Genomic DNA, 26,610 nt, shown 5'->3' on the forward strand with positions numbered 1-26,610 from the left:
CTAACTAAATCTCACATAGATAGAGATTTAAACATATTAGAATTTATCCGTTGGATTTATTCTTTATCCCAAGTGGACTAGGAATATAACAGATAATTATAAATTTTTATTTCTTATCCCATATGGATTAAAAATATTTTAGATAAGTTCCAATGTGGACGAATCCTAACACCCCCCTATTCCCTCTAGCACTTAGAAAATTTGTGGGGTGGGGAATACGCACTAAAGGTCACCGCCTTAGTGAAGATCGTAAACCATTCACCGTCTTTATTAGTTATATTACGAAGACGGTGAATCGTTCACCGCTTCAGCCTAGAGATGTCAACGGGTCGAATTCCGAACGGATTTTTAAAAACCCGAACCCCAACCCGACTCCAAACCCGAGACCCGAACCCCAACCCGACGGATTTTAAAAAATGCATATCCAAACTCGAACCCGACCAAAAATCCGAAACCCGAATCCGAACCCGAACCCGAACCCGAAATTTGAACCCGAAACAATTATTTATTTTTTCAATATTTCAAAATATATTATATTAAATCTAAATTTTTAAAATACAAATTCAAATATAACATCAAATTTTCATATACATATTATATATAATACAAAATAAATTCTGATTCGGATCAGGTTTGGGTCGGGTTCGGGTTCGGGTCGGATACAATTAAAATCCATATCCGAATCCATATCCGTCGGGTTTCTATTTTTTATATCCATATCCGAATCCATATCTAAATCCATCGGATATATCCGTTTCATTCGGGTTCGAATTTGGATAAAATTTCGGGTATTCATACCCATTGACATCCCTACTTCAGCCTAGCGCCTACATGGCGAAAGGATTTTGAAAAGATTATTTCACAAATTTCAATATTTTAGAGAATTATTTTGTAAAAAAGTCTGAAAGTGATGCTAGATCTTAAGAATAACTTCGTCCAATGATTCTTACTCTTTGAGAGATATCTCGAAGGCTCCGGGTAAATCTTGAAGAAGAGGGATTGAACCCCGCTAGCGCACGTTTACAGGGTTTGATCTGCGGCCTTGTCAGGTGTTACTGGAAGGTTGTTTAGGGGTGAGGCTTAGGTTTTGGTGGAAACCACGGATAATACTCAAAAAAAAAAAAAAAAAAAAAAAAATCATAATTTTTTTTCTTATACTAAAAATGGCACATATTATGGGGGCCACACAACCAAGTGTTGAAAGGGTTTTGTGGTAAAAGCGACAATTACATATGCCCTAATGTGTTGCCCCTCATAAATGCCTTCCTACTCGATGGTTTGCTTCGATGCTTAACGCTAAAAACAAAAAATAAAAAATAAAAATAAAAAAAACAAGAGATGACATAACTCAGAATTACCCCGCAGATAGTAGCTATATCTTCTTCTAGTATATTTGATTGTCGTGGCCATAGAGTACTCAATCAAGTACAAACAAGATCGAGATTGACATTGGCCTCAAGCTTCCGGCTCGGTGAGGTCGGTCGGACTTTCTATCACACCTGTGTTTGCCGAAGCAAAAGAATCTACAGACTCGATCGACGATGGACTCAAAGGGGTCTCATCGAAATCGGAGCTCTCATCGTGCAGTATGATATGCTCATCAAGTTCAGACGTCTCGGATCCTGACGTCCCGAGCATAAGCTTGTTTATAGCAGACTTGGCGGTATCAACAAACCATTCATCCTCAGGAAGCGCACTGTAGATATATTTAATCAGTATCAGCAGGATTTCAAAGTAAAATAATATATATAAACCAAGAAATTTTACAAACAAGAAAGCCATGAATACATGGATCAGCATGCATACCTTTGAGGATCGACTCCTTTGGCAGAGAACGTTCCGATCGCTCGTGTTATGACGGCAGACACAAGCTGATGGACATTTCTGGACGAGTATCCACCACAAACAGCAATCTCAACGATAAAGTGCATGTCAAGAATTAGCTGAATGAGAAGGAGAAATAATTTATTAAAATGTAAAAAAAAAAATGACCGGAACATGGAAATCCCACAGTACGATGATAGTTCGTTAAAAAAATGGGGACATGCCTGCTGCAACCCGAATGGCTGGAGTTGGACATATTCATCTTCAAAGACGTCCCAGAACTCCTGCTCGTCTGAGAGCCACATCACGACAGTTTCAGTAAGCCTCGAGAGTAGGACTTTTTGGATCTTCTCTTTGCCTAGTAAGACGTCGCCGACCACACTTGCCAGCTGCTGCAATCGCCCGAATAATGCCTACAAGCATGAAATGGAAAAATATAAGGAAATACTGAAATAACATGGAACAGCCTGATTTGATCATTAGTTATGATATTCTGGCTACACTTGTTCATGAACCTGCAACCTGCATGTTCTTTTTAAGACTTACAAGATATCATATAAATACAATTTAATCCCATACATAGACCATCGAATTCAAGACAAAATTAGGTCTCCAATTAAATTCACATGCTTGAATCGGATTGAAAAATTTAGAAAATATGACACCTACGTCCACTTTGACTATAATACCATGGAGGTTTTTTATTTCTTTATCTAATTCAATGCAAAAGAACTCACATAGCGTAAGATTCTAACTTCACTATTTAACGCCAATTGAGCAATCCCACTTTGAAAAGTTAAGAAAATATTAGCCATACAGTTTATAGGGAGCAACTACTTTACTTTGAAGAGAGCTGAAAGTCAAGGCATGGCTTCCACAGCTACCTTGTTATCTTTTAGGTTACAGGATCTCGGAGATGTGCTCGATAAACTGGCTTCATTATTTTATAACAACACAAGTGAATCACAAATAACAGTTACTCCTGTTTTTCATATTTGCATATCCAAACAACGTACTAAGACTTAGCTCCAGAGAGTTGCACTTTGGAATTCGGTCTCATCCCTTTCTCAAGAGCTTGCTGATATTTTGACGAGGTTTCTTTTCAAGGTCAATTTCCTTCTATTACACACCAAACTCGCACGTGGTCTAGAGCCGAACCTAATTTGAGGGGAGAAACTAAATCTCAAGCCGTGCATAACGAGCACAACATAATTGAATGATTCAAGTGAAGGAAAGACGTACTATCAAGATTGATTGATGCTGTCCTCCATTCATTGTGTTATTACATATTCTTTCTTATTTTGCTTGGAAATGTTTTTTTTTTTTTTTTGAGAGAGATAGGTAGCACGCTACCCGCTTCGTTTATTTCATTTAGAAACTTAGCTAGAAATGTGAATCAACTAGAATTCGAACTTGGGTCTTGGGTACCAACCACCAAGCCCTTTGCCACTTGCTCTAGGGACGGTCGGTTGCTTGGAAATGTTGATTGCAATGATGAGGTAGTTAATGATCGATATGCATGAAGTGTAACCGCTGCGCTAGTGAACATACCTCCACAACAAGGATTAAAGTATCGTGGCACGGGGTCGTGCCGGGAACATACCGGCACAATACGGAACGGTGCATACCGGACTGTGCCGATGTTAGATGTATGCCCTAGAAGCCAGCCAGGCCGACACATATATTATCTCTAGGACATAAATTTGTATTTGACTTTTAAATATTATGAATAACTTTGGATTTTTATTTCCATTCATGTTGTGTATGTGTCCATGAATCGTCCAAGGAATTAATAAGATGATGACATATATTCTCAAGTATTGAGAATTTGAGACATGTGTCATTGGTGGTTAATTTCTAAATGCTCCCGATCAATGGATCATCACGGCGACGGTGATTGATCCGGTGAGATTGGTGCATAGGTCGCTTCCCTTTCTGGGTAGACGAGTCTCGAGTCGACAGTGTGGGGACACTGAAGCGAATATGCAGGTGGTTGTTGGAGAACAAGGGTACCGAGCGTGACCAACGCGAGAAGTCACTTAGATGTCTACTCACTCATCAGTGACTTACTCAATTGTTGCAGTAGTGTGACTGGTCCTTTTGACTTGCGGTGCCTCGGCTATTCACAATGAGGTTACTGTAGTTTAACTGTACATACACTTGGTCCCTAGCCATTCGGGTCGTTGCGGTGCATGTTCGCTGCAGTAGGTTCATTGTAGGAATAGGGTGCGCACTTAGATGGAATCTATCTCCCTTGGTAGATAGGGGTGTTAGTCCTATGTGATTTATGAGACCGAGTTTAGAAGACCTTGGCCAGGGCAGAATAAATAGCGGAAAAGGGTTTCCGATATTAGAAACTCGAGTCGAATAAATTTAACATATGACAGACGATGGGGTTTGACGAGTTATTCCATAACCTCCGTCTAGTCGGGACTCATGATAGAAGGATTGTATCACACGGTAACTGCACCAAGAGGTTCAGTATTCCATTCTACTGGAATGCCACTACATGCTGCTAGGCGTCACTGGTGGATTGTGAGACTCATGAGAATTATCTAGATGATCGATAATTCTCATTGGGCTGAGTTGGAATTGTTCTAATCCATTGAAAGGAGTTTCAGTGATATTGTTGATAGTGATCAAAATATATCTCACTACCAGATAGAATAGAACCTATGGGGTCACACACATAAGAGGTTGTGATTGATCGGATAGCTAGATCGCGATTATTGAATCGCCGGAGGACCTAATTGTCAATATGTTGATAATTGGACTAATTTGTAATTGTTACAAATTAGTGGTATTAAAGTGTAAATGTTACTAGAGAGGACTTACTAATAGTTAGTAAATTATAAGAGGACTTATGTGCAAATGTTGCATTATTAATTTGATAAGATCAAATTAATATAAAATTCAAGTCGAATCAAATTAGGATTTGATCGATCTAACCAATTAAGGAAAAGATAAATTTAAATCTAGATTTATACTTATCCTTAATTGTCATTATATTATTAGGAATAGGATTATATTCCTATATATAATATACGGGAGTTTTTAGAAAACCCAAGCCGTCATCTATCCTCTCTTCTCTCTTCCATCTTCTAGCAAGAAAGACGTCCTTTTGCAAGGGAGCTAGCACCCCGGTGAGGACATCGATCAAATCAAGAACCTCGTGTGGATACCTATAGAGGCCGGACGTGTATGCGGCTTCAAGAGAACCGAATTCTACGATCATCAAATTGAGGTGAAGATTTATCCGCGAATAAGGTAAAGATTCGATCTTACTTTTCTCCTTTAATCTTAAAGAACATGAGGGATCCTAATTACGTGGTTTTTGAGATTTGATCTCGAGAGTTTTCAAAAATCAAATTTGTTTGATTTCTTTTTCCGCCGCGTTTTTACCGTACGCAATTTTCTAACAGCCGATGCGTACCGTTCAAAAAAATATGCGTGCCGACACGTAATGACAAGAAATATTTATTTTCTTTGCAACAAAATATGCCAATTATTTATTATATATTTTTATCAAATATTTTGAACTTTGTTGAGAAATTTACCTACTAATTTTAAGAATAGAGGGTCTTGAGTTGTGCCATCGGTACGGAGGCTGTATCGTACCGATATTTTGCTGGCACGATACGGCACGGTGGATACTATCCGTGCCGATAGACACTTTAATTCTTGCTTCACAATTGTAAGATATCAAGCTTCTTATTCTATAACTAGTAAAATTTTTCTAAGAATAATTCATGTTATGATTTACACATTTGTGAAGATATATTATGGTATTATGAGGAGTTAAATGTTATATCGCACGATATTTCAATGCTTTGGCTCTTCATATATGACGACCAGACTTCAAATGGTTCTTAAATTCAGTTTCACGATTGCATAGTATCTGTACAGCCGTTAAATTCAAGGCCTAATGTAATAATATGCAATTGCCGTTACCTAAGTAATGCATGACAAAATAGTGCACCACTAAATTATCCATCCAATGACGGGATAAATTTTACTAACAAGGAACAAAGTTCTTAGGATACTAACAATATGCGAGTATATGGCACACTAGAAATCAGAGTATTTCTTAAAATTCACAGAGGTACACATCAGGTAGAAAAGTATATTTTATCAAAACTGAACATGAAAAGCATGTGGAACAAAATGAGGCTATTTTTTATTCCATCAAAAAGAATTTATACCAATATACTAAGGGCATGATAAAATTCATTGCATGAAAAGTTGAGAAAATGGCATACCTGAAATGGCAATGATGGCAATGGGTCACAATCCCAGAAAAGATCATCCCCTTTCCCTTCCAAATAAATACGAGCATCTAATCTTGCTTTTCCTTCTCGAGAATAGATAAAAGTTAGGACATATTGCCTACAGAAATGATCCCTAAGTTTATCCCATGAATGTTGGAGATGGCGCCTCCATTCCTTATATTCTGCAGCACTAATGACGAGATTTTGCCCAATGCCTTCATTGCATCCACCGCCAGCTTCCTTGTTCTCAATTTTCCGTGCAAAGGTTTTCAATACAGCCATAGGTAACAGTTCATCAGCAACAGTAAATGCAGTTCCTAAGAGCGCAACTTGCTGAGCATCTGTTTCAGCCCTAAAATTTAAAGAATCTTTTGACTCCATGAGGCTATCATCTTCAGAAGGGCCAGGTAGGGCCTTTATTAATGTTTCAATATATCTATCAAATACTTGAAGAATCTTGTTTAAAATGGTTCCTCCGAAGTGTATAACAGCCAATGGTGTAAGCTGATCCAAAATATCCTATGCAAGATAGAAAAGAAGGCATCGTGTTAGTGAGAGTATAATCCTATAGGCTGCTAATGAAATTTATTCTCTCTTTAGGTGTAAACAATAGATACCAAGAACACTTAAACCAGGAAAAGTGCCCAAGCACACTGTTTTAATATGCTGGTGCTACATTGGTGACGTATATTTGAAGGATCAGTATCTAAAGCCAATGTGAATTTCTTAAGGCCATTAATTAGCCTAAGTTAGAGTTCTGGGCAAGGCAAGTTGACTTCTAGAACTAACAAAAGTTTAATCTACCACCGGCAATCCAGACCAGACAAACTTAACACAACCCAATGACTTGATCTTAATCAAATTTTGGATGCAAACTCCGTTTAGCTTCAGGCTGCTATGCTCTGCAACAATGCATATTAACATTTCAAAACATTGGAAGCAAACAAAAATCAAGCAAAATAAGAAAAAATAAAGGTTTGGGTTTCTGGCAAGTCATCTATGTTGATTAGTAATCCAATATTTTTTATAAGTTTAGATTTAGTCGTATTAGTAATTTAAATTTATTTCCGTCAAATTTATCTCTTAATATTTGTTGGTTAGACATTAGAGATAAGTTCAAATCTTGTTAAGTGATTGCTATTAGGATTTTTGCTTTATGCCTATATATAGGCTGCTGTAGATGTGTAGAAAATTATCCACCACCCAAATTCAGTCCAAGAATAATTAATAAAGCTTTTAGTTTACTTTGCCGCCAAACCTCTCTACAATTTATACTCCTCTCCCTTCCAATAAGTGATATCAGAGCCAAGTTGAAGAAACCTTAGGATGAAAAAAAAGATCATCGACTTCATGAGCGAGGACGTAGAACGTGCCAGCATCGCGCTTTCCATCGACATGGACATCGATAGTTGATCACGGCCCTAAATGGATAATTCAACCATAGCTTCCAAAGTTTACGAGAAAAATCTTCGATTACTAGAGTATCCAAATACAATGCTTATTCTCATCCCAGGAGTTATGGGATATTGTGAAGGATGGCTTCACAGATGTCATCGACAGTGAGTTCGAAATACTCACTACTGCAAAGGTGCGCTCAAAGATTGCTGAAAGAAAGACAGAAGAGCACTATTCTTTCTGTATCAGGCGGTGGATAAAGTTATTTTTGAGAGGCTGTCGAATGCCAAGATAGCTAAAGAGGCCTAGGACACGCTCGAGATAAGTTATTGAGACGCAAATAAGTACAACTCCAAACTTTTAAAGATAGATTTGAATTCTTACAGACACAGTTAGTTAATTCGGATTCGGCAAAAATTCGGTACGGGTATAATTCGGATGAAATTCGTCTTTTAATTTTTAAATTCGTTGAAAAATATGGCTAAAAAACGGATTCAACAATTATTCGGATACGTGATTTATACGGATATTATACATTCACCAATTAAAAATTCGGAATNCTCCTTTAATCTTAAAGAACATGAGGGATCCTAATTGCGTGGTTTTTGAGATTTAATCTCGAGAGTTTTCAAAAATCAAATTTGTTTGATTTCTTTTTCCGCTTCGTTTTTACCGTACGCAATTTTCTAACAGTGGTATCAGAGCCATCCTCATGTTTTTAAGACTAAAATTATGATTTTGGGTATTCTAAACCGTTTTTTTGCCGAGAAAACGATTTATAGATCGTTTTTGGAAAATTCGAAAAGATCAAAGTGATTAACAATTTAATCGATGGTTTCTATTTTCACAAAAAAAAAAAAAAAAAATTTACTGTAGCACAGTACGGACGCTACTGTAGTGTACATACGGATTTTACTGTAGTAGTCCGTACAACGCTACTGCAGCATCCGTACGGAAAGCAAATTTTTTTTTAAATTTATTTAAATAAAAAGAAAAATATCTAATTTGATTAGATCAAATTGATTTCTTGATGAGATTAACATGTTATTTTTATAGATTAAATTGTTGATCAAAATTATAATAATCAATAAGATTGATTATTTTTAATAATTTATTCTTTCGAATTATCGGTTAATGGTTAATTAGAATATCCAAAATTTATTATTATATATGTTATGTATGAGATACATATCGGTGATGATCATGGATAGCGACCTATTTATATTTCGACATGTGGTGTATGATGTGTATGCAAAATTCTGTAATTTTAAATTTGTTTAAATTAAGGACTTTGTATTAGAGATGGCTATATTTGTGCCTGCGTGCACAAGTCGATTTATTTGGAAACCTGCGTGTCTCAATAGGTTAGAGATAAAAGTTATCAAATGTAATTAATTTTTATTTCTTTTTTATTATTGGGTTGTATAATGTATGGTTGCACGTCATTGGTTGATCGGTTGCAAGCCTAAAAGTTCGCAAGGCCCGGATAGAGACAAATACTTGATGGCGGTCGGATCAAAGTGTTGATAAGGATCAAATCAAGTTGAAGCTCCAGATCGGATCAAGAAGTTGAAGACGATCAAACCAATGACGTGTGTGTGCTTNTGGACGGTGACATGGCTATGCTCATTCAGTAAGTTATATATATATATATATATATATATATAAAATTAGGCTGGAATACTATTAATAGTAAAACGTTCTTTTTGCTATCAAGTTTTTAACCCTTGGATGAAAAGTTATAGGGTCAGGATGATATTAGTCGGTTAAAGTTGAGTGGTCCTCCTAGGGTTGAGTGGTCCCCACTGGGTTATAGTATTTAATCCAATGGTTAGAAATAATAAAAAGAGTTGATCCAAAGGCTAAAAAACTGATAGCAATAATGGAATTTTGCTACTAATAGTAGCCCAGTCCAACTCTCCCTCTCTCTCTCTCTCTCTCTCTCTCTCTCTATATATATATATATATATAGTCCAGCTATGGTGCTTGTAAAAGCACCAAGTATTTCGTGCTTATAAGTTTTTTATCGTTAGATATACTTCTTGAATCATTTTCAACCATTAAATCATACTATTCAACCAACCACACACTCAACCCTAGGGGGCCCACATCATCCTAACCGCATATCTCTTAATCCAATAACTAAAAATCTACATGCACCAATAACTTAGTATTTTTAAGAGAGAGGAGAGAGAGAGAGAGAGAGAGAGAGAGAGAGAGAGAGAGAGAGAGAGAGAGAGAGCATGGCTGCTGTGCTCTAAGGAGCACGGACGCCTCCGTGCTCCTGAGCCGTTTTCGATGATGGAATTTTCGAATCGACGATCGGCTCCGTTAGACTTGATCTAGCGCATTTGAAGTTTCTAAAAAATAATTTTTGCGATTTTTCGATATCATTTACCTAGTGATCGAAAGGATTCAAAATCCATAATTTTTAATGGTTGATATCTGCCGTTTTCAAGTTTAACGGTGTAGAAGTATTCAAATCAGATGAAATTTTGATAGAAAATTCTTTATACTATCTACAACAAGATCTATATTTCTGATCGAAAATTTTAGTGCTATATCACCACTTTTTATAGGATTTTTATTTTCAGCGTTAAAAATTATTGATTTTGAATCCTTTCGATTGCTAGGTAAATGATATCGAAAAATCGCAAAAATTATTTTCTAGAAACTTTAAATACGCTAGATCAAGTTTAACGGAGCCGATCGTCGATTCGAAAACTCCATCATCGAAAACGGCTCAGGAGCACGGAGGCCTCCGTGCTCCTGAGAGCACAGCAGCCCTGCTCTATATATATATATATATATATATATATATATATCTAGAATACTATCGATAGCAAACGGGCTCCGTTGCCATCCATTTGTTTTAGCTGATGGAGCCTCCAAATCAACGATCGGCACCGTTGAACATGATCTATATCACTTGAAGTGTTTAGAAATTAAATTTCAAATCTTTTCAACATCATTTGCCTAATGATCAAAGGATTTCAAAATTTGTAATTTTATGGTCAATATGAGACGTTTTCTCGTTTAACGGTGTAAAGATATCTAAATCAATTGAATTTTTGTTAGAAAATTCTTTAAACTATTTAAAATAAGATCTATACTCTTGATCTTAATTACAAGACTCCTATCATCATTTTTTACAGAATATTCATTTTCAGCCGTTTATTTTTGTGTCCACACGATGGATAAGAGAACAATATCAAAAATGTATGAAATTTGATTTCTAAACACTTCAAATGGTATAGATCATGTTCAACGGTGCCGATCGTCAATTTGAAGGTTCCATCATTGAAAACAAATAGGTGGCAACGGAGCCCGTTTGCTATCGATAATATTCTAGCTCAACTCTCTCTTTCTCTCTTTCTCTCTCTCTCTCTCTCTCTCTCTCTATATATATATATATAGAGAGAGAGAGAGAGAGAGCGAGAGAGAACTAGGCTAGAATACTATTAATAGCACCAAGCTATTAGTGCTATTGATTTTTTAGCTTTTGGATTGAGAAATGTACGGTTAGGATGATGTGGGCCCCCTAGGGTTGAGTGGGTAGTTGGTTGAATAGTATAATCTAACGGGTAAAAATAATCAAAGGGTTAAATCTAACGGTGAAAAACTCGATAGCACCAAGTCCTTAGTGCTATCGATAGTATTCCAGCCAGGCTCTATATATATATATATATATAGAGTCCGTCTACTATACTTTCGAAAGTACCGGGACCTCCGTGCTTGAAAGTTGTTTTCGATGATAGAACATCCGATTCGACGATCGGCTCCGTTAGGTATAATCTACCCTATTGGAACTATCTAGAAACCAAATTTTATAATTTTTTGACATCATTTACTAAGCAATCAAAAGGTCCCAAAAATGACTATGTTAACGGCCGATGCGGCACGTTTTTAAATTCAACGGTGTAGAAGTGTCCAAATTACATGAAAATTTTAAAAAAAATTCTAGTTAACGTCAATAGCAAGATCAATACTTCCGATTTGAAATTTGAGTCCTTTATCATTGTTTTTTATGAGATTTTTATTTTCAGCCGTTCATTTTGAGACTACTCGTTCACTAGGCAAACGAAGTCAAAAAATTATGAAATTTGGTTTCTAGATAGTTCCAATAGTGTAGATCATGTCTAACGGAACCGATCGCTGAATAGGACGTCCCATCATCGAAAACAACTTGCAAGTACGGAAGCCCCCGTACTTTCGAAAGCATAGGAGCCTAGCTCTATATATATATATATATCATGAAAGGGAGGTCCACCGTGGACCTCCCTCTCATGCGGTCCACAAGGCCAAAGTGGCCTCGTGGACCGCGCTCTATGAAAGAGCTCCCAACGCCGCGATTTTCTGCGGACGACCTCGGGCGAGACGGACGATGCAACCCGCAGCCCTCTTGCTCTCTGTGCCGGCCAGGGCGGCGGAGGAGGAGGACGACGACCCGATGAGTTCGGCGACGAGAGCGGCGACAATGCGACCGGCAGCCGCGATTGTCATTGCTTTTTTTTTGCCGAATAATTCGCGAATCGCGAATAATTCGCTAATGAAAAATACGCGTTTTTTTTCGAATTTTTCGAAAAAATACGGAAACGGCCGTTTAATTCGTATCTTCAAAAATTCGCGAATAATTCACAAATTATTCACAAATTTACTAACTAGGCTTACAGATAACCAATGGTGAATCAATCGACGACTATTTTAGTCGGGTAGTATCAGTATCAAATCTAATACAGATGAATGAAGAAGACTATCTTGACAAATTAATTGTTGAAAAAAATCATAAAATCAATTACTGACAAATATAATCATGTTGTTTCTTCAATTAAGGCAGCCAAAGATATAGACAAGCTAACAGTAGAAGATTCGTTAGGATCGCTCTAAGTCTATGAACAGCGTGTGAAACTGAGAGAGCACAATGCACGCTTGAACAAGTTCTCAAAGCCCAACTACCAATCAGCGACACAACTCAGGAAGGAAACAGAGGCGGCAGAGGATGAGGTCGTGGAGGCCGACACGGTCGTAGCGCGGCTGAGGCCAACGCCAAAACGAAATAGCCGTTGGTGATATAGATGGTTCAAATTCAAACAAAAAAGCGAGAGGGAGAGATAATTACCATAATCAGCAAAGGTATTACAAATCTTGAATTCAATGTTATTATTGCAATAAATACGGGCACTAGCAATCTGAATGCAGAAGAAAACAAGTTGATGAGCAGAATAAAATTAATGCAAATTTTGTTGAAAATAAGGATGAATATTTTAAATCTAAGGATGACAATAATGCACCTATGCTTCTCGTTTGCAATATTGTGGAAACCTCAAAAAATAATATTTGGTATTTAGATTCAGACAGTAGTAACCACATGTGTGGTAAAAGGAAGATGTTTATAAATTTAGATGATAAAGTAAATACAATGGTGAAACTAGGAGATGGAAGAAAGACTATTCTTTAAGAAAAAAGTGACATTTTAATCCGAGCACGTAATGGTGATCATATTATAATATCTAATATTTTTATGTGCCTGGATTAGAATGTAATCTATTAAGTATTGGCCAATTTCAAGAAAAGGGTAATATTGAAGGATAAAGATAACAAATTAATTGCTAGTGCCAATGACTAGAAATTGCATGTTTTCTTTGAAAATTGATAATGATACTTTGCCCTGTTTCAATACAATTGTGCATGATGAATCTTGACTATGGCATTCATGATTTGGTCATTTAAATTTTGGATTTTTAAAAAAATTGGCTACAAAAATATGGTGAAAGGGTTACCCTACATAAGTTATTCAAACCAAATTTGTGAAGGTTGCATTTGAGAAAACAACATAGAGATTCGTTTCCAAAAAGAAAATCCGTTAAGAGCCACAAAACCTCTACGATTGGTTTATACGGATTTATGTGAGATGAATAGACGCTCCATTGGAAACAATAAATATTTTATGACTTTCATTAATGATTTTAGTAGAAAATTTTGGGTTTATTTTCTAAAAGAAAATTTTGGGTTTATTTTCTAAAAGAAAATTTAGAAGCTTTTACTAGTAGCATTCCAACAACTTAAAGCACTTTTTGAAAACGGAGGAGCATTTATTTGAAAGTTCTACGATCTGATGCTGAATGAGAATATTCTTTACAGAACTAAATGAGTTTTGTAGGGCACATAGAATTGAGCATCAAAGTACCATAGACTATTCACCACAACAGAACGGTGTGGCAGAAAAAACCGCACCTGCAATATCTGGGATATTTTAAAATGAGGAATTCAAATAAAAATTGAATTTGAATTCAAATTTCGAATTTGATATATATAGGAACCGAGAGAGGACGTGGCGTGGTTTGATGCTAATTCGTGACTAAATCACGTGAAACAAAAACGTGATCTTGAAGGTCCTGCAGTGCTGAATGCACCGGCGCAGTCCGTTCATAAATTTGATGGACGGATTTACCGTAATTGCGCAAAAACCAAGGAACGTCAAATTGGAAAAAGTCGAATTTCAGAAAATTGCCCAACATTTTATGTGCCAAATCGTGCGATTTTGCGCATGAAGGTGTCGTTCTGCGCATTGCACGTACTGTGAGGGACTGGGGTTAAATTTCTAGGTTTTGGTGGTTTTTTCTGTAATTTTTCCAAAGTGATCAAAAGAGAAAACCCTAGTTTCTCTTCTCCACTTCCCACAAACCCTAACCCCTTACTCGCTCCCTCTCACAGCCGCCTCCTCTCCTCTCTGTGCATGTTGCACGCTGCCCCCAACCGCCGGCAGCCTTTTTTCCGGCAACCCAAACTCCCTCTCCCTTTCCCTCACTTTCCCTCTCTCCCACCCTCTTTTCATCTCTGACCCGAGCTGTAGGAAGGCCGTGCCACTCCCTCAGGCCCTCCATCCGTAACCCCACCTCCAGCGACTACTCTCCCGGCGACCCCGAGCACTGCCAAGGTCGCCGCAGCCGCCAAGCTCCTTCCTGCGCAAACTTGGGTAGAGATGAGCCGCCTTTCTCCAAGCTGCCGTCGCCGCCACCTCTCTCGACCTCTGGTAACCCGCCGCCGCTGCCCCTGACCACCTCGGCCTCGCACTGCCGCTAAGGAACCCTGAGCTAGAGCTCTCTCCCTATGGGCCACACTTTCTAGGGCACCGCCGCCGGCGCTTCTCGTCGCCGGCTGAGGGGAGCACAAGGCTCCCCTACCCTTCCGCACCTGACCCCGGCCGACGCGCATTGCCGAGCTGCCGGTGGCCAGCCGGAGCGAAGGTGCTCCCTGCACCTTGGACTTGGGGCTTTTTGCCCTTTTGTTCTTTTTCGGCCACCCGAAACCTCTCCGAACCTCCAGAAAGGGAGCACGGCGATCCCTGACCCTCGTTGATTGTCGTGCTCACCTCGGATCCCTCCAGAAAGGCTCCGTTCCGCGGCGTAGTCATCGTTGCTCTCGGTACGCATTTGTCACAGCACTTCGTGAAGCTTCGACACGCTCCTCAACCGTCATTCGCACTGTGAATAGTGAGCACGTTGTCTGGTACGTCGAGACCTGTCCATTGGTACCCTCGCTTCGTCCTAGTGGCGCACGGATTACGGTAACGGCCCTAAACACTCGCTTTATGTAAGGAAGTGAATTCTCGAAATACGAGAGTTAGACCGAGAGTTAGACTTCATTCAAAATCGACCAAGGGTCGTGTTGGTGTACTTTGGAAAAGCCAAAGATGACAAAATCACCAAAAGTGTATTGGAAACAAGTCCACGAGAGCAAATAGTGCAAAACCTGTACTGGAGCAAAATTGCTCTCGGGGACCGGTCCCTGGCAAGGCGGGACCGGTTCCATCGGCTGGTGGTTGCGGGGATCTTTGAGGCAACCGGTCCCTGGCAGGGAAAGACCGGTCCCCGAACGCGAACCCAGCGAGAAAAGCCAAAATTTGGCTAAATCTCGAAATCCCAGCTCTCGGGAACCGGTCTCTCAGGAGGGAACCGGTCTCCTGAGGACCGGTCTCTCTGGGAGAGACCGGTTCCCGAACGCAAAGTATCGGGGGAGGCTCTCGGGGACCGGTCCCAGGTCGGGGAGACCGGTCCCTCTGGGCGAAAAATGCCCAGTAAGGGCAGTGCACAGAGTGAAAAGTGGAGGGGCTTAGATGAATATTGTTACAATAGAGGGGCATATGGGTCCCTTCCCTTTCTCATCTCTCATTTCACTCCCTCTCTCACACTCTCTTTCTCCCCCTCTCTCTCTAGAAAGAAAAGAGAAGGAAGGAGAAGAAGAAGAAGGAAAGAGAAGGAAAACAAGGAAGAACAGGAAGGAGAAGAAAAAGGAGATCAAGCTTGGGAAGCTTTTGGACTTCTCCCTCTTCCTCTCCTCTCTTTGAAGCTACAACAAGAGGTAGGCTTCTAACCCTAGTTGTGAAATTTAGGGTTTTTGGTTTTAGCTCTTTGGATAGGAACAAATGGATCCTTAGCACCATGAATGGTGGGATTGGAGCTAAAATCTAGGGTTTTGAGATGGGTTTAGCTTGGTGCTAACCCTTGGGCACCAAAATAGAGTTTTTGGTAAAGTATGAGATTGATCTCATTTGAGGCCTTATAAACCTAATTGGTAGGTGCCTAAACGCGGGGGCGAAGTCGGATTTTGCATTCGTCAAGCGGGTGAAAAGCTATTGACAAAACAAGACCGACCGAGCTTCATTTGGACCAAGAAGGCTAAAGCCTCGTCGTAACGTTCGTTGGAGGGCATTTCTAGAGCCTCCATACCCTCAAGAGGTGGGGGGTGTCATCCCGAAGCATCCGGGTTTCCTTTTATATCTAAGTTATTTATGATTGATCATATTGCATTATAGGATCAATAGATGTATATCTCCTTTTCCTTGCATGCTTCTTAGTAGTGTAACTTATGAGTCGAACACATGGACTAGGGTAGCATGAGGATTGGGTCTTGTGACATGAAAATCCTATAATGGCATAAAGAGCCGAAGTTGGACATATGATAGCCTAGTAGAGTGGCATTGAACTAGTGTAGTAAAAACACTAAACATGAACGAGTGGCATGTCAATTAGTTACAGAACATTACTACAATGATCGAACGAGTGGCATCGAGTCTAGTGTAGTAAACATGACATGGTTCTAGGGATAGTAGAGATCCCGGCATCTAGGATGCATTGTATATTGTGCAGCAGAGGCACGTTGACCCTTGTAGATAGGGTATCCTCTTGTGAGGATTGGATCATACTCACTAGTCTGTTTTCGCTGTCGGTGGTCAGTCCACCGTGGCACGAGTCTCCGGAGTACTTCACTAGGGGCGGACGTAGTTGTCCCGCAGACAGTCTCGGTGTGCGAGTGCAACTTCTCCTCACCTATGAGATTAAGAGTGAGTCGAGGGCATAACCTACGGGTTAGCCAAGTAGATTGGGTAATAAACATGAAATGCATAGTAGACTTGCATTATTACCTCGAGTAGACATAGTGTATGTTGTAGATTGCATTGCTATATACGTTTCTATACTCATGACATGATACTAGCATGATAGTAGTTGTTGCATGCATCGTTATCATTGGTGGCATGATAGAGTAGTTGCAGTTCATTTCTCTATATATCTATCTATCTCTCTATCTGTGCCAGCTTAGACCTAGTGGAAAAATCGGCGAAGTCGGCGGCCGAACCCACTGGGAACTATATTTATATAGTTCTCACCCCATGTGGTTTTGGGGTACAAGTACATACAGGGGCGAGCCGAGCGAGGATCGCGGCAAGGGCATAGCGCCCTAAGTGAGCCTAGTTAGTAGCTTTTCCTTTATGCATTAGAGTACCCTCCTGTACTAGAAGATGTTTGGATTGTTATCGGAGAGCTACTTGTATTTTGGAGAAAAACATGTATTTACATTTTGGAAAATGAAAATGTAATGTAATCAACTTATGTAAATGTTGAATGGTTGTAATAGCTAGATATTTCTCTCTTTATACACTTGTACATTCACTTGTGGTTCTTACTCTTAGTAGTATTGCACTTGTGTGCATAGTATTTGATCACGTATGTTATTTAAGCAATTCCTGGGCGCTTAATTGTACTTGATCAGGTTGTTTGGCCTTGGGCGGACAGGGGAGGCCCTGTCCGTTCGGCGTCCGTTCGCCACGCTCGAACCGGACCAAATTGGTAGCGGCCTCGGGGCGGGGGCGGGACACTATGTTTGCAATTTTGCGAATTGTGGAATGTTTAGGGGTAAAAATGCAATTGGGCTTTGTCAGCTGCCTCTGGCAGCACGTGGTCACTATTTGTGACCCTCTGGACTTATTGTCCAGGTTCCGAAGCCCTCATGCAACCGGAAATAAGATTTCGGTGCGTTTTTGGGCGAAATCGTTGATAGAACACTGTTTCGCGTTGCGATGGGTTTCCGGCTGCATTGTTGCCCTAGAAATCATCACCTAGCCTCGTTAGCTGGCCATCATGGTCCTGTCGTGTGTTCGAAGGCAACCGGTGAGTAATGGAGGCTTTCGGTGCCAAAGTGGACACTCCTGGAAGCCCGAGGTGGAATGGTCGGTCGGCGACGACCGAGTTGACCTAGGCACTTGTGTTTGCTGTCAGGACTCCCAAAGAGGTGTGTTTCGAGACAGCGGGTGATTCCCAATGTGAGTCGATGGGTTCCGGGATGTTTCGTGGGTCCCAGAATCCTGGAGTGTTTTCGGGATTCCCGACGAGTTCAGGAATGGGGTTCAGGAAATCGATTCTGCCAGAGGTTTAGGGTTGTGAGCTTTGTGTTGAGTCCATAGGATTAGATCCTAACTCGGTGGACCTGTCGTAGGTTCGGTCGACATCCCTCGCTTTGCAGGAGCTTGATGGAGCGACGGACACAGGTGGGTACTTCGATCCGAAGTCAATCCAGTGGCTTATCCTCGGTGACTTCTTACCTCTTTTCCTCCTTTTTGATTGTGTAGCTTATCATGATTACATGCTCAGTATCTTACACACTACTTGCTGCTAGTCAATCTACTCTACAGTTATTACGTCTCGTAGTATCATGATTGATCTAGTAGTAGAGTAGTACTCCAGTGATTAATTATTGTTGCATGACTTCGTCATTGATGATATTTCATACTTGGTGATACGGTTATATAGACCTCATAAGTCAGTGACGTGGTGACATTTCTTCGGGAATATTAGACCTGATTTGGTCGGATATGATTGTGGATTGTTAATCGGCTTGTTGCCATTGTTGGCCATTGAGCATATAACATTGATTGCCATAGCTCATGTGCATTTCATGTAAACCAGCGGTCTGATCCACCACAAGAGGATGTTCTTTTTTGGAAAAGTGGTCGTACTTTCGACCCGTGAGCCAAGCGGTCCTTTGCTAGGTCATATGCCAGGGAGACCCAGTGGTACTTTGCTAAGGTCACATCCCTATTAGAGTAGGAGTGGCATTGCCTGAGGTCTTTAGACCAATACGGTAGTTAATTGGGTATACTTGTCTTATCAGTTACAGTTGACGCATAGTCTTTTTCTCTATCTCCCTTTGCAGTAGTGGTAATTCATACCATTATTATGATTGTTTTCAGTTCAATTATCATTGCCACTGCACTAGTTTGACTATTGATTATAGTTCATCATTGCTTTATTATCTCACCTTACAGTAGTAGCCTCTTTGGTGATTATCGGCGGTCATTATTTATTATTATCATACCCGATTTACTTGTAACTACTACTATTTATCCCTTCCATCTACCGGTGTGTATCCCTTCCATCTGCTGGTGTGTACAGCTCGCCTTCGTCGACTTGCGGTACCTACTGGGAGGGGGAGACTTGTTTACATGTTCTCACTCACCATTTTTCAGGTAGCTTGAGCGATGAGGGTCGGGACAGTGCGTGAGGCCATAGATAGCGTGAGATAGAGATTCCGACCTTACGATATCAGTTTTGGTTTGACGCTTACTGTATACATGTTAGTAGATAGACTTGATAGCTCCAATCTCTTGCCACCCTCAAGCTTGTTAGTAAGACAGTATTGTGGTTCAGTGGATTTACTCGTGGATTTGAATATCCATAGATTTTGAATACTTGTGAGATTTTGGCTGCATGTGAGATTTTGAACTTAGATTTCAAGTGAAGTTTTTAAAGCATACTCGTGGTTTTCGTAAATAATGGATTTCTACCTATCGTGGCAGCTTGTTTCTAAAATAAAGGTTTTCATGTGAGAAACGGTTTTCATGTGAGAAACGGTTTTCAAAGTGATTTTCGGCTTTACGTGGATTTCGGGAAACTAGAGTTTCAAAGTGAAGCCTTTTGTGTAAGAGGCACTTTTAACTAATAGAAATGAATGTGAATTGACGTAGAATGCTAGTGACTAGGGACAACTAATTTGTGATGTGAAAACTTGTGAAATAATGATCATTGTGATTTGTAAATGTTGTGCGTGTGAGTGGAGGTTATGGTTGTCACTTGTCCCATACGCTACGCTGTGCAAATATAGAGGAGACTCTGTCCGTCTAAAACGGAGAATTTTTCGTATTTGTGGCGGGTCTGTTACATCCCTGGGTCAAGGTAAAAATAAATATAAAATAAATAAAAAATAAAAAATTGGGCGCTTTTTCGTAAACTCTAATTTACTAAATGGCCCGTTCTCAAAATGGCTTACAAAAGGTACCCTGGGGCGTGACAGCACCATTGTGGAGATGACAAAGAAGCATGATTATTGAAAAAGATATACCGAAAATTTTTAGGTTGAAGCTGTTTCATGTGCCGTTTATATATTAAACAGGTGTTCAACAAGCAATATGGCGAATAAAACAACTGAAGAAGCATGGAATGGAAGAAAACATATAAGCATCTATGTGTTTTCATGCATATGCACATGTTCAAAAGCAAACGAGAAAGAAATTGGATGACAAAGCAGTCGGATGTGTTTTTATCGACTATGCAGAAAATATAAAAACTTATAAATTATATAATCCAGTTGCAGAAAAAATTATAATCACTAGAGATGTGAAATTAGATGAAACTAAATCAAGGGTTTGGAAAGAAAAAGAAAAAATAAATAATGACATTAGCATTCAATTCAAAGATAATTTCGAGAATCAAGAACAGCGCGCATCAGATCTTCCTACTGCACTACCATCACCTCCCTCGTCGTCATCAAGTTCTTCGCCTTCTTCGACGAAAGGTGTTCAAAGAAACCCTCCAAGAAATATTACACTACTCATAAAATTGAAAGATTATATTCTCAATGATACTGACAATGATGATGATGCTGATTTGACCCACTACATCATATTTTTAGATTGTCATCCTCGACTTTAGGGATAATTTTTTTCGCTATCTTTTTTCGAGAACCGCCTAAGGTTCCGACTAAAAAAATGAAATAACTTTAGAATTTAATTGAAGTAATGAGCCTCCCATATTTTGGAGGCTCATTACTTCAACTAGTCACTGTGTTCTTCAAATAGATCTCTTAGTTCTTGAGAGGTTTGATGAAGCAGTGAAAGAAGAAAAGTGGCGTAAAGCCATATGTGATGAAATCGAGGCGATCGAGAAGAACAAAACTTGAGAGTTGATGAAACATCCAGAAGGCCAAAAAGCAATTGGCGTAATGTGGGTATACAAAACCAAGTACAACCAAGATGGGTCGATCCATCGCCACAAAGCTAGACTCGCTGTAAAGGGCTATAAAGAGAAGCCCAATGTCGATTTTCATGAGGTGTTGGCTCCCGTTGCCAAATTGGAGTCTACACGGCTCCTAATTGCTGTAGCAGCATAAAAACAATGGAAGATCCATCAGATGGACATCAAATTTGCCTTCCTCAATGGCTTTCTCGATTGAGAAGTATGTGTATACAGCAACCGCCAGGATTTATGCAAAAAGGTGAAGAAGACAAATTTTACAAATTGAAAAAGGCATTCCAAAGCTTGAAGCAAGCTCCGTGAGCCTGGTACACACGTATAGATCTATAATTTCAAAAAGCTGAATTTTGTAAGTGCCTCTATGAACATGCTCTTTACATTAAAAATAATGCTGCTGGTGATGCTTTATTTGTTTTCCTCTATGTTGACGATCTTATCCTTACGGAAAATAATTCAGTTATGATTAAAGAATTTAAAAAGAGCATGATTAATAAGTTCGAGATGACCGATATGGGCCATATGGCTTATTATCTATACATTGATGTTTCACCAAGAGATGAAGGTGTTTTTATTTCTCAAAAAAAAAAAATGCAGGGGAAATACTTGAAAATTTTAGGTGGCGAATTATAAGCTAGACGTTACCCTAGTAGAGATCAGATTAAAGCTCAACAAGAAAGGAGACAAAAAGCCTATTTATCGCACATATTTCAAATAGTTGGTGGGAAGTTTGTGCTATTTAATCGCAACTAGACCCAACATAGCCTATGGTGTTGGTTGATCAGTAGATACATGAAAAAGCCGACTCAGATGCATCTACAAGTAGCTAACCATACTTTGCGCTATATAAAAGGAACGATCAACCACGATATTTTCGACGCTTATGTTTACAAATCCGTACTCATCGGATTCACCGACAGCAATTGGGCCGGCGACGTAGAAGAACGGAAAAGCACATTGGGTAACGTATTTTTTCTTGGAAGCAATGTTCCCATATCATAGCTCTCTCAATAGTAGAAGCGGAATACATGGTGGCATCAGCAAGCGCTAGACAAGCAATTTGGCTTAGAAGAGTTCTTGAAGAATTTGGAGAAGATCAAAAGGCACCTGCAAAATATTTTGTGATAATAGCTCGGCTATAGCAATCGCAAAAAAAATTTAGTTTTTCATGAAGGTGTAAGCATATTGAAGCAAGAATTAAAATATCATGGCACGGAGGCGTGTCGATTGTTGCCTTGCACGATATGACACTGTTGCGCCTTCGTGCCAACACGTGGCACCCTTGCGTGCCAATGGATACGCATAACCTCCAAGTGGCACGCTTTGACACAGACTTATTTTAGTTTCTTTTGTCCCAATATATCTTATAATGTTGTTTTGAAAGATTTAGTAAAATAATTATGAATATTGGCTATTTATAGCTTACTACACTCATCAATTAATATAGTGAAAAACTTTTTTAATTGTAAACTACAACTATACATCATAAAGAATATTAGAATTCAAAAGTACAATAATTATTTAAGTTTACATCATTATAAAGAGATGACGGCTTAGTTCCACATAGATCGTCGTGGTGGATTATACAGTACATTGTCATTTGCAGATACAAGAATGTTTGACAATTTTGGTACAGATACAGCTGGTATTGTCAAATTAAATTGGCTATATAATTTACTATAATCAATTATATAATATATCTAATAATATTAAATCAAAATGATTTTATATCTATGCTAATTTACAAATTCTAAAATTGGAATAGAACAGATTAAGTAATTCTAGATTACATTAGTTTCTTCTTAAGATTAGATTAAGAATAACTAAGATTAGGAAACTTAAATATAAAATAGATTAGACTAGATTTGATATTAGATTAAATAAGGTAATTTTAAATTAGAATTTTTTAAACTAAGATTAATTTAGGTAATTTGGACTTACGTAAATCGAATTTAATTAGTTATATTCTATTATATTTAACCGTCTAATAGAAAATTCTAGATTAGATTTGTTTAGTTTTCGTAATTATAAATTATGATAGATAAATTTAAATATATGTTATACTAGACTCTAGATTAGATTAGATTTGACTAGATTTTATAGATTAGATTAGGCAATTGTAATTGGATTAGATTATATTCTAGAATAGAGAAGATTAGAATCATTAGATAACTAAATTAAAGAAAAGTGAGAGAAGGAATAACAAAATAAAAAGTTAAATTAGCGATAAAATAGTGTGATTTAGTTATCATCAACTCTTAAATCTAAATAAAATATCACAACAAAATAAAACCAAAAAGAATCCTAGCGAACAAATCAAAACCAAAAAAAAGAAAAGAAAATGCGGCGCGACACTGCGCCGTGATACTCCCAGCGGGTATCGCTGTCTCACACGATACCCGCTGGGTATCACGGGAGNGGGGGGGGCTGCGAGACCTCCCCATACAGCCCCATCTTAGGGGCATGGTACAGCACAAGACGACACTTGAAACCCTGTATTGAAGTCCGTTATCATTATATTCGAGAACTTGTGAAGAAAAATGAGATCGACCTATACTTTTGCAGAAGTGAGGACCAATTCGATGATATATTTATGAAACAGCTGACATCGGAAAATTTCGTGACACTACGAAAGCTACTCGGAATAGAAGAAATTAGGTTAAGAGAGGATGTTGATAAGTAATCCAATATTTTGATAAGTTTAGATTTAGTCGTATTAGTAATTTAAATTTATTTCCGCCGGATTTATCTCTTAATATTAGTTGGTTAGACATTAGAAATAAGTTCAAATCTTGTTAAGTGATTGCTATTAGAATTTTTGTTTTTTGCCTATATATAGGCTGCAGTAGATGTGTGAAAAATTATTCACCACCCAAATTCAGTCCAAGAATAATTAATAAAGCTTTTAGTTTACTTTGCCGCGATACCTCTCTAGAATTCATACTCCTCTCCCTTCCAACAATCGATAAGGCTAACATGCAAGTATACTGTATACATCTAAAAGTTTTTTTTTAAAAAAAAAGTACTTCAAATACATAGGCATGCATTAACAGCAAATCTGTAATTTACAAGACTGCTTCAATATGCAATATAATGCAAAATATTATCTTTGAATTTATCAAATTCTTTTACTAAATTAGACTACTGCTGTGAATATAGAAACTACATAAATTCATATTGCATTTCCAATATGAAAACCTAAGTGGAGAATTCTCTTTTTACCAACAAAATCAAGGTGGGATTAAAAGACCATAAAGTTGCTTCCTGACACTAATTAGGCTCATAACTTACTAGAAAAAACAACATGTCTGTAAGTAACATACACGTAAAAGGGAAGGTCGTTGTTAAAGAAATAATGCAACTAATCTGGGTATCTAACTAACACGAGTCATTGCAAAAAGTAAACTCTAAGATACCCGCTTATATTTAAAAGCATTGTTCAATCATAAAGCATCAAACATCTAAGTCAAAGAGCAGCATAAGGGAGAAAAAGTCGACATTTGCTAGATTTTGTAGGCATCTCGGCTTTCTCTTTATTGACCTCATGTTCTTAAAGATTCAGACCATTGCCTCATAGATTCATGAAATGGACTATTAGGAAACTTGCAGAGGACACGATTTCCTAAATATAGTCAATGACAGGATTGAGCACAGACCCAACAAAGCTTAAGAAATTTTTTTCTTCAAAGCTAAATAAGTGTTGAAGGGACATGTATAAGCTAACGTCGCTGTAATTTATAATCAAAATTGTAGTTTAGTCAAGAAATATTGATAACTTGGAAACCTTTTCTTGGGAATAGAACTTTCAAATTGACTCAAAATTAAAGGCCCACATGAGTTATTAAGCAAAAGTTCATATAAGTTAAAAACGATCAGTTACAGAAACTTACGTGAAATTTAATTCTTCTACCAAATTCTACTGCTTAGACAATAGCAATTAACAAGCAAATACTATGAGAGAAGTGACACAATAACAGTGTTAGATAAGGCGAGAACACACCTTGACAATGGACATAAACTTCTTGCCGCTGCTTGTAAGTATGATGTTAGATGGCGAAGCAACAAAATGAGATGAACCCACTTGAGCGGAAGGAAGCAGCACATCATCGTCCCTAGCTAAATCAAGTACTCTTCGTCTTGATCGTCTGAAATTCAGATCAAGGATCTCTTCAACATGAGGGCGCAATAGGACCATAAGCAACTTTGAGAATTTCAATCCTTCAGACTCCAAAAGTGAACAGTGGCTTAGGCTACCCTGGATGCACACACTAGCAGCACGGAGGGCACAAATGGTCTCAGGTGAAGGAGAGTTCTCCTTAACCAAGCGAACAAAAGACTCTATTTCAAACTCAGCCCACTGTACTATTCGATTTGTATAGGAAGGCATATCTCCAAACAGTAAAGTAGATTCTTTTGTTGCCAATGAGATAGTCGAAAAAACAAGTTTAGAAAGAGAAGCAGCATATGTTTCTGAATATATTGTACATAAAGGCAAAAATGACTCAATGCTTTTTTGAAGACGAGAACCATATGCTTTGAGCAGTAACTGCTGGGCCAAAGAACCTTTTCCAAGCTTAGTTAAACCAGACAAAGCCTTCTTTAATTCAGGGAGGCAGAAAGACGGTTGTTCACAAATCATGACGAGTTGTTCCACAAGCATGGCTTTTCTCTTCAGGAATGCTGCCTTAAATGCAGAAACAGCAGCAGTTGAATCGTCTCCCAGATCCTTCAGCTCTGGAGAACTCTTCTCTTCAGCATCCAATACCAATAATGCTTCTTCTGTTTTATGTTCTGCAAGTAAGATGTCGACAGTTTCCAAAAATGTGACCTTAGGGTCCTCCATATCACCATTTAAGTGATTATCAAGTTCAGATTGGACAGCAAGTTCATCACTGTTGGATTTGTTCCACATTTCTAATTCACGGCAAACACCACTCATTAGATCCTGTACAAGAATTCCCTGTGCAGAAACATGCTTCTGCAACTCAATTAACTCCTGCTCCACTTCGATAACCTCCTCAGATATTCTGTATCTCAGTTGGGATGAAACTGTTAGTGTTCAGGGAGATGAAGTTTAAACACTTGAACTTGCAACCTAAAATCTAAGCTTGTTATCACTACCATATTATGTCTAGTAATCTCCAACTTCGAAGGATTACAGCTAGGTCTCAGTATCAGTCAGATATGCATCAAAAACAAGTGATGTTCATGTAGGCTTGCAGAATTCAAATCAAACCCAGAGAGATCCTAGTTATAACTCATCAGTCATATGCAATCATTCAATAGTTAAACCTAAGGGAATTGGCCACACTAATTTACAGCAAAATAGCAATTGGCATGCATAATCTCAAGCTTTGAGTGGTGTGGTATTAGAAATAGCATACTTCTGTTAATGGCATAAATTTCAATTTGGTTACCAGAATATCCATCTAAATTCCATTCAACTCCACATTTCTACCTTAGATTATGCCAAAATAGTCCTGCTATATGAATTTTCGAATTGCGCATTAGCAAGTATAGATTGTAAAGTTTAGATTATA

The 26,610-nt window shown here is 38.6% G+C and overlaps 1 protein-coding gene across 3 annotated transcripts in view; it reads right to left on the minus strand.

Moving 5' to 3' along the window:
• LOC109712589 (exocyst complex component EXO84C) overlaps positions 1,126–26,610 on the minus strand; it is a 64,926-nt gene continuing 39,441 nt past the window's right edge. Inside the window, exons 3-7 of one of the 3 annotated variants that reach the window (XM_020236222.1) lie at positions 25,071–26,097; positions 6,084–6,611; positions 2,049–2,237; positions 1,807–1,943; positions 1,126–1,696 (exon numbers count right to left, since the gene is read on the minus strand). In XM_020236222.1, the coding sequence (XP_020091811.1) occupies positions 1,456–1,696; positions 1,807–1,943; positions 2,049–2,237; positions 6,084–6,611; positions 25,071–26,097 (2,122 nt within the window). In that variant the 3' untranslated portion in view covers positions 1,126–1,455. Of the gene's footprint in view, positions 1,697–1,806; positions 1,944–2,048; positions 2,238–6,083; positions 6,612–25,070; positions 26,120–26,610 lie in introns of all 3 variants that reach the window. The other 2 variants (XM_020236223.1, XM_020236224.1) reach the window with 2 other exon arrangements.

The sequence above is a fragment of the Ananas comosus genome, linkage group 7 (assembly GCF_001540865.1).
Source record: "Ananas comosus cultivar F153 linkage group 7, ASM154086v1, whole genome shotgun sequence".
NCBI classification, from domain to species: domain Eukaryota; kingdom Viridiplantae; phylum Streptophyta; class Magnoliopsida; order Poales; family Bromeliaceae; genus Ananas; species Ananas comosus.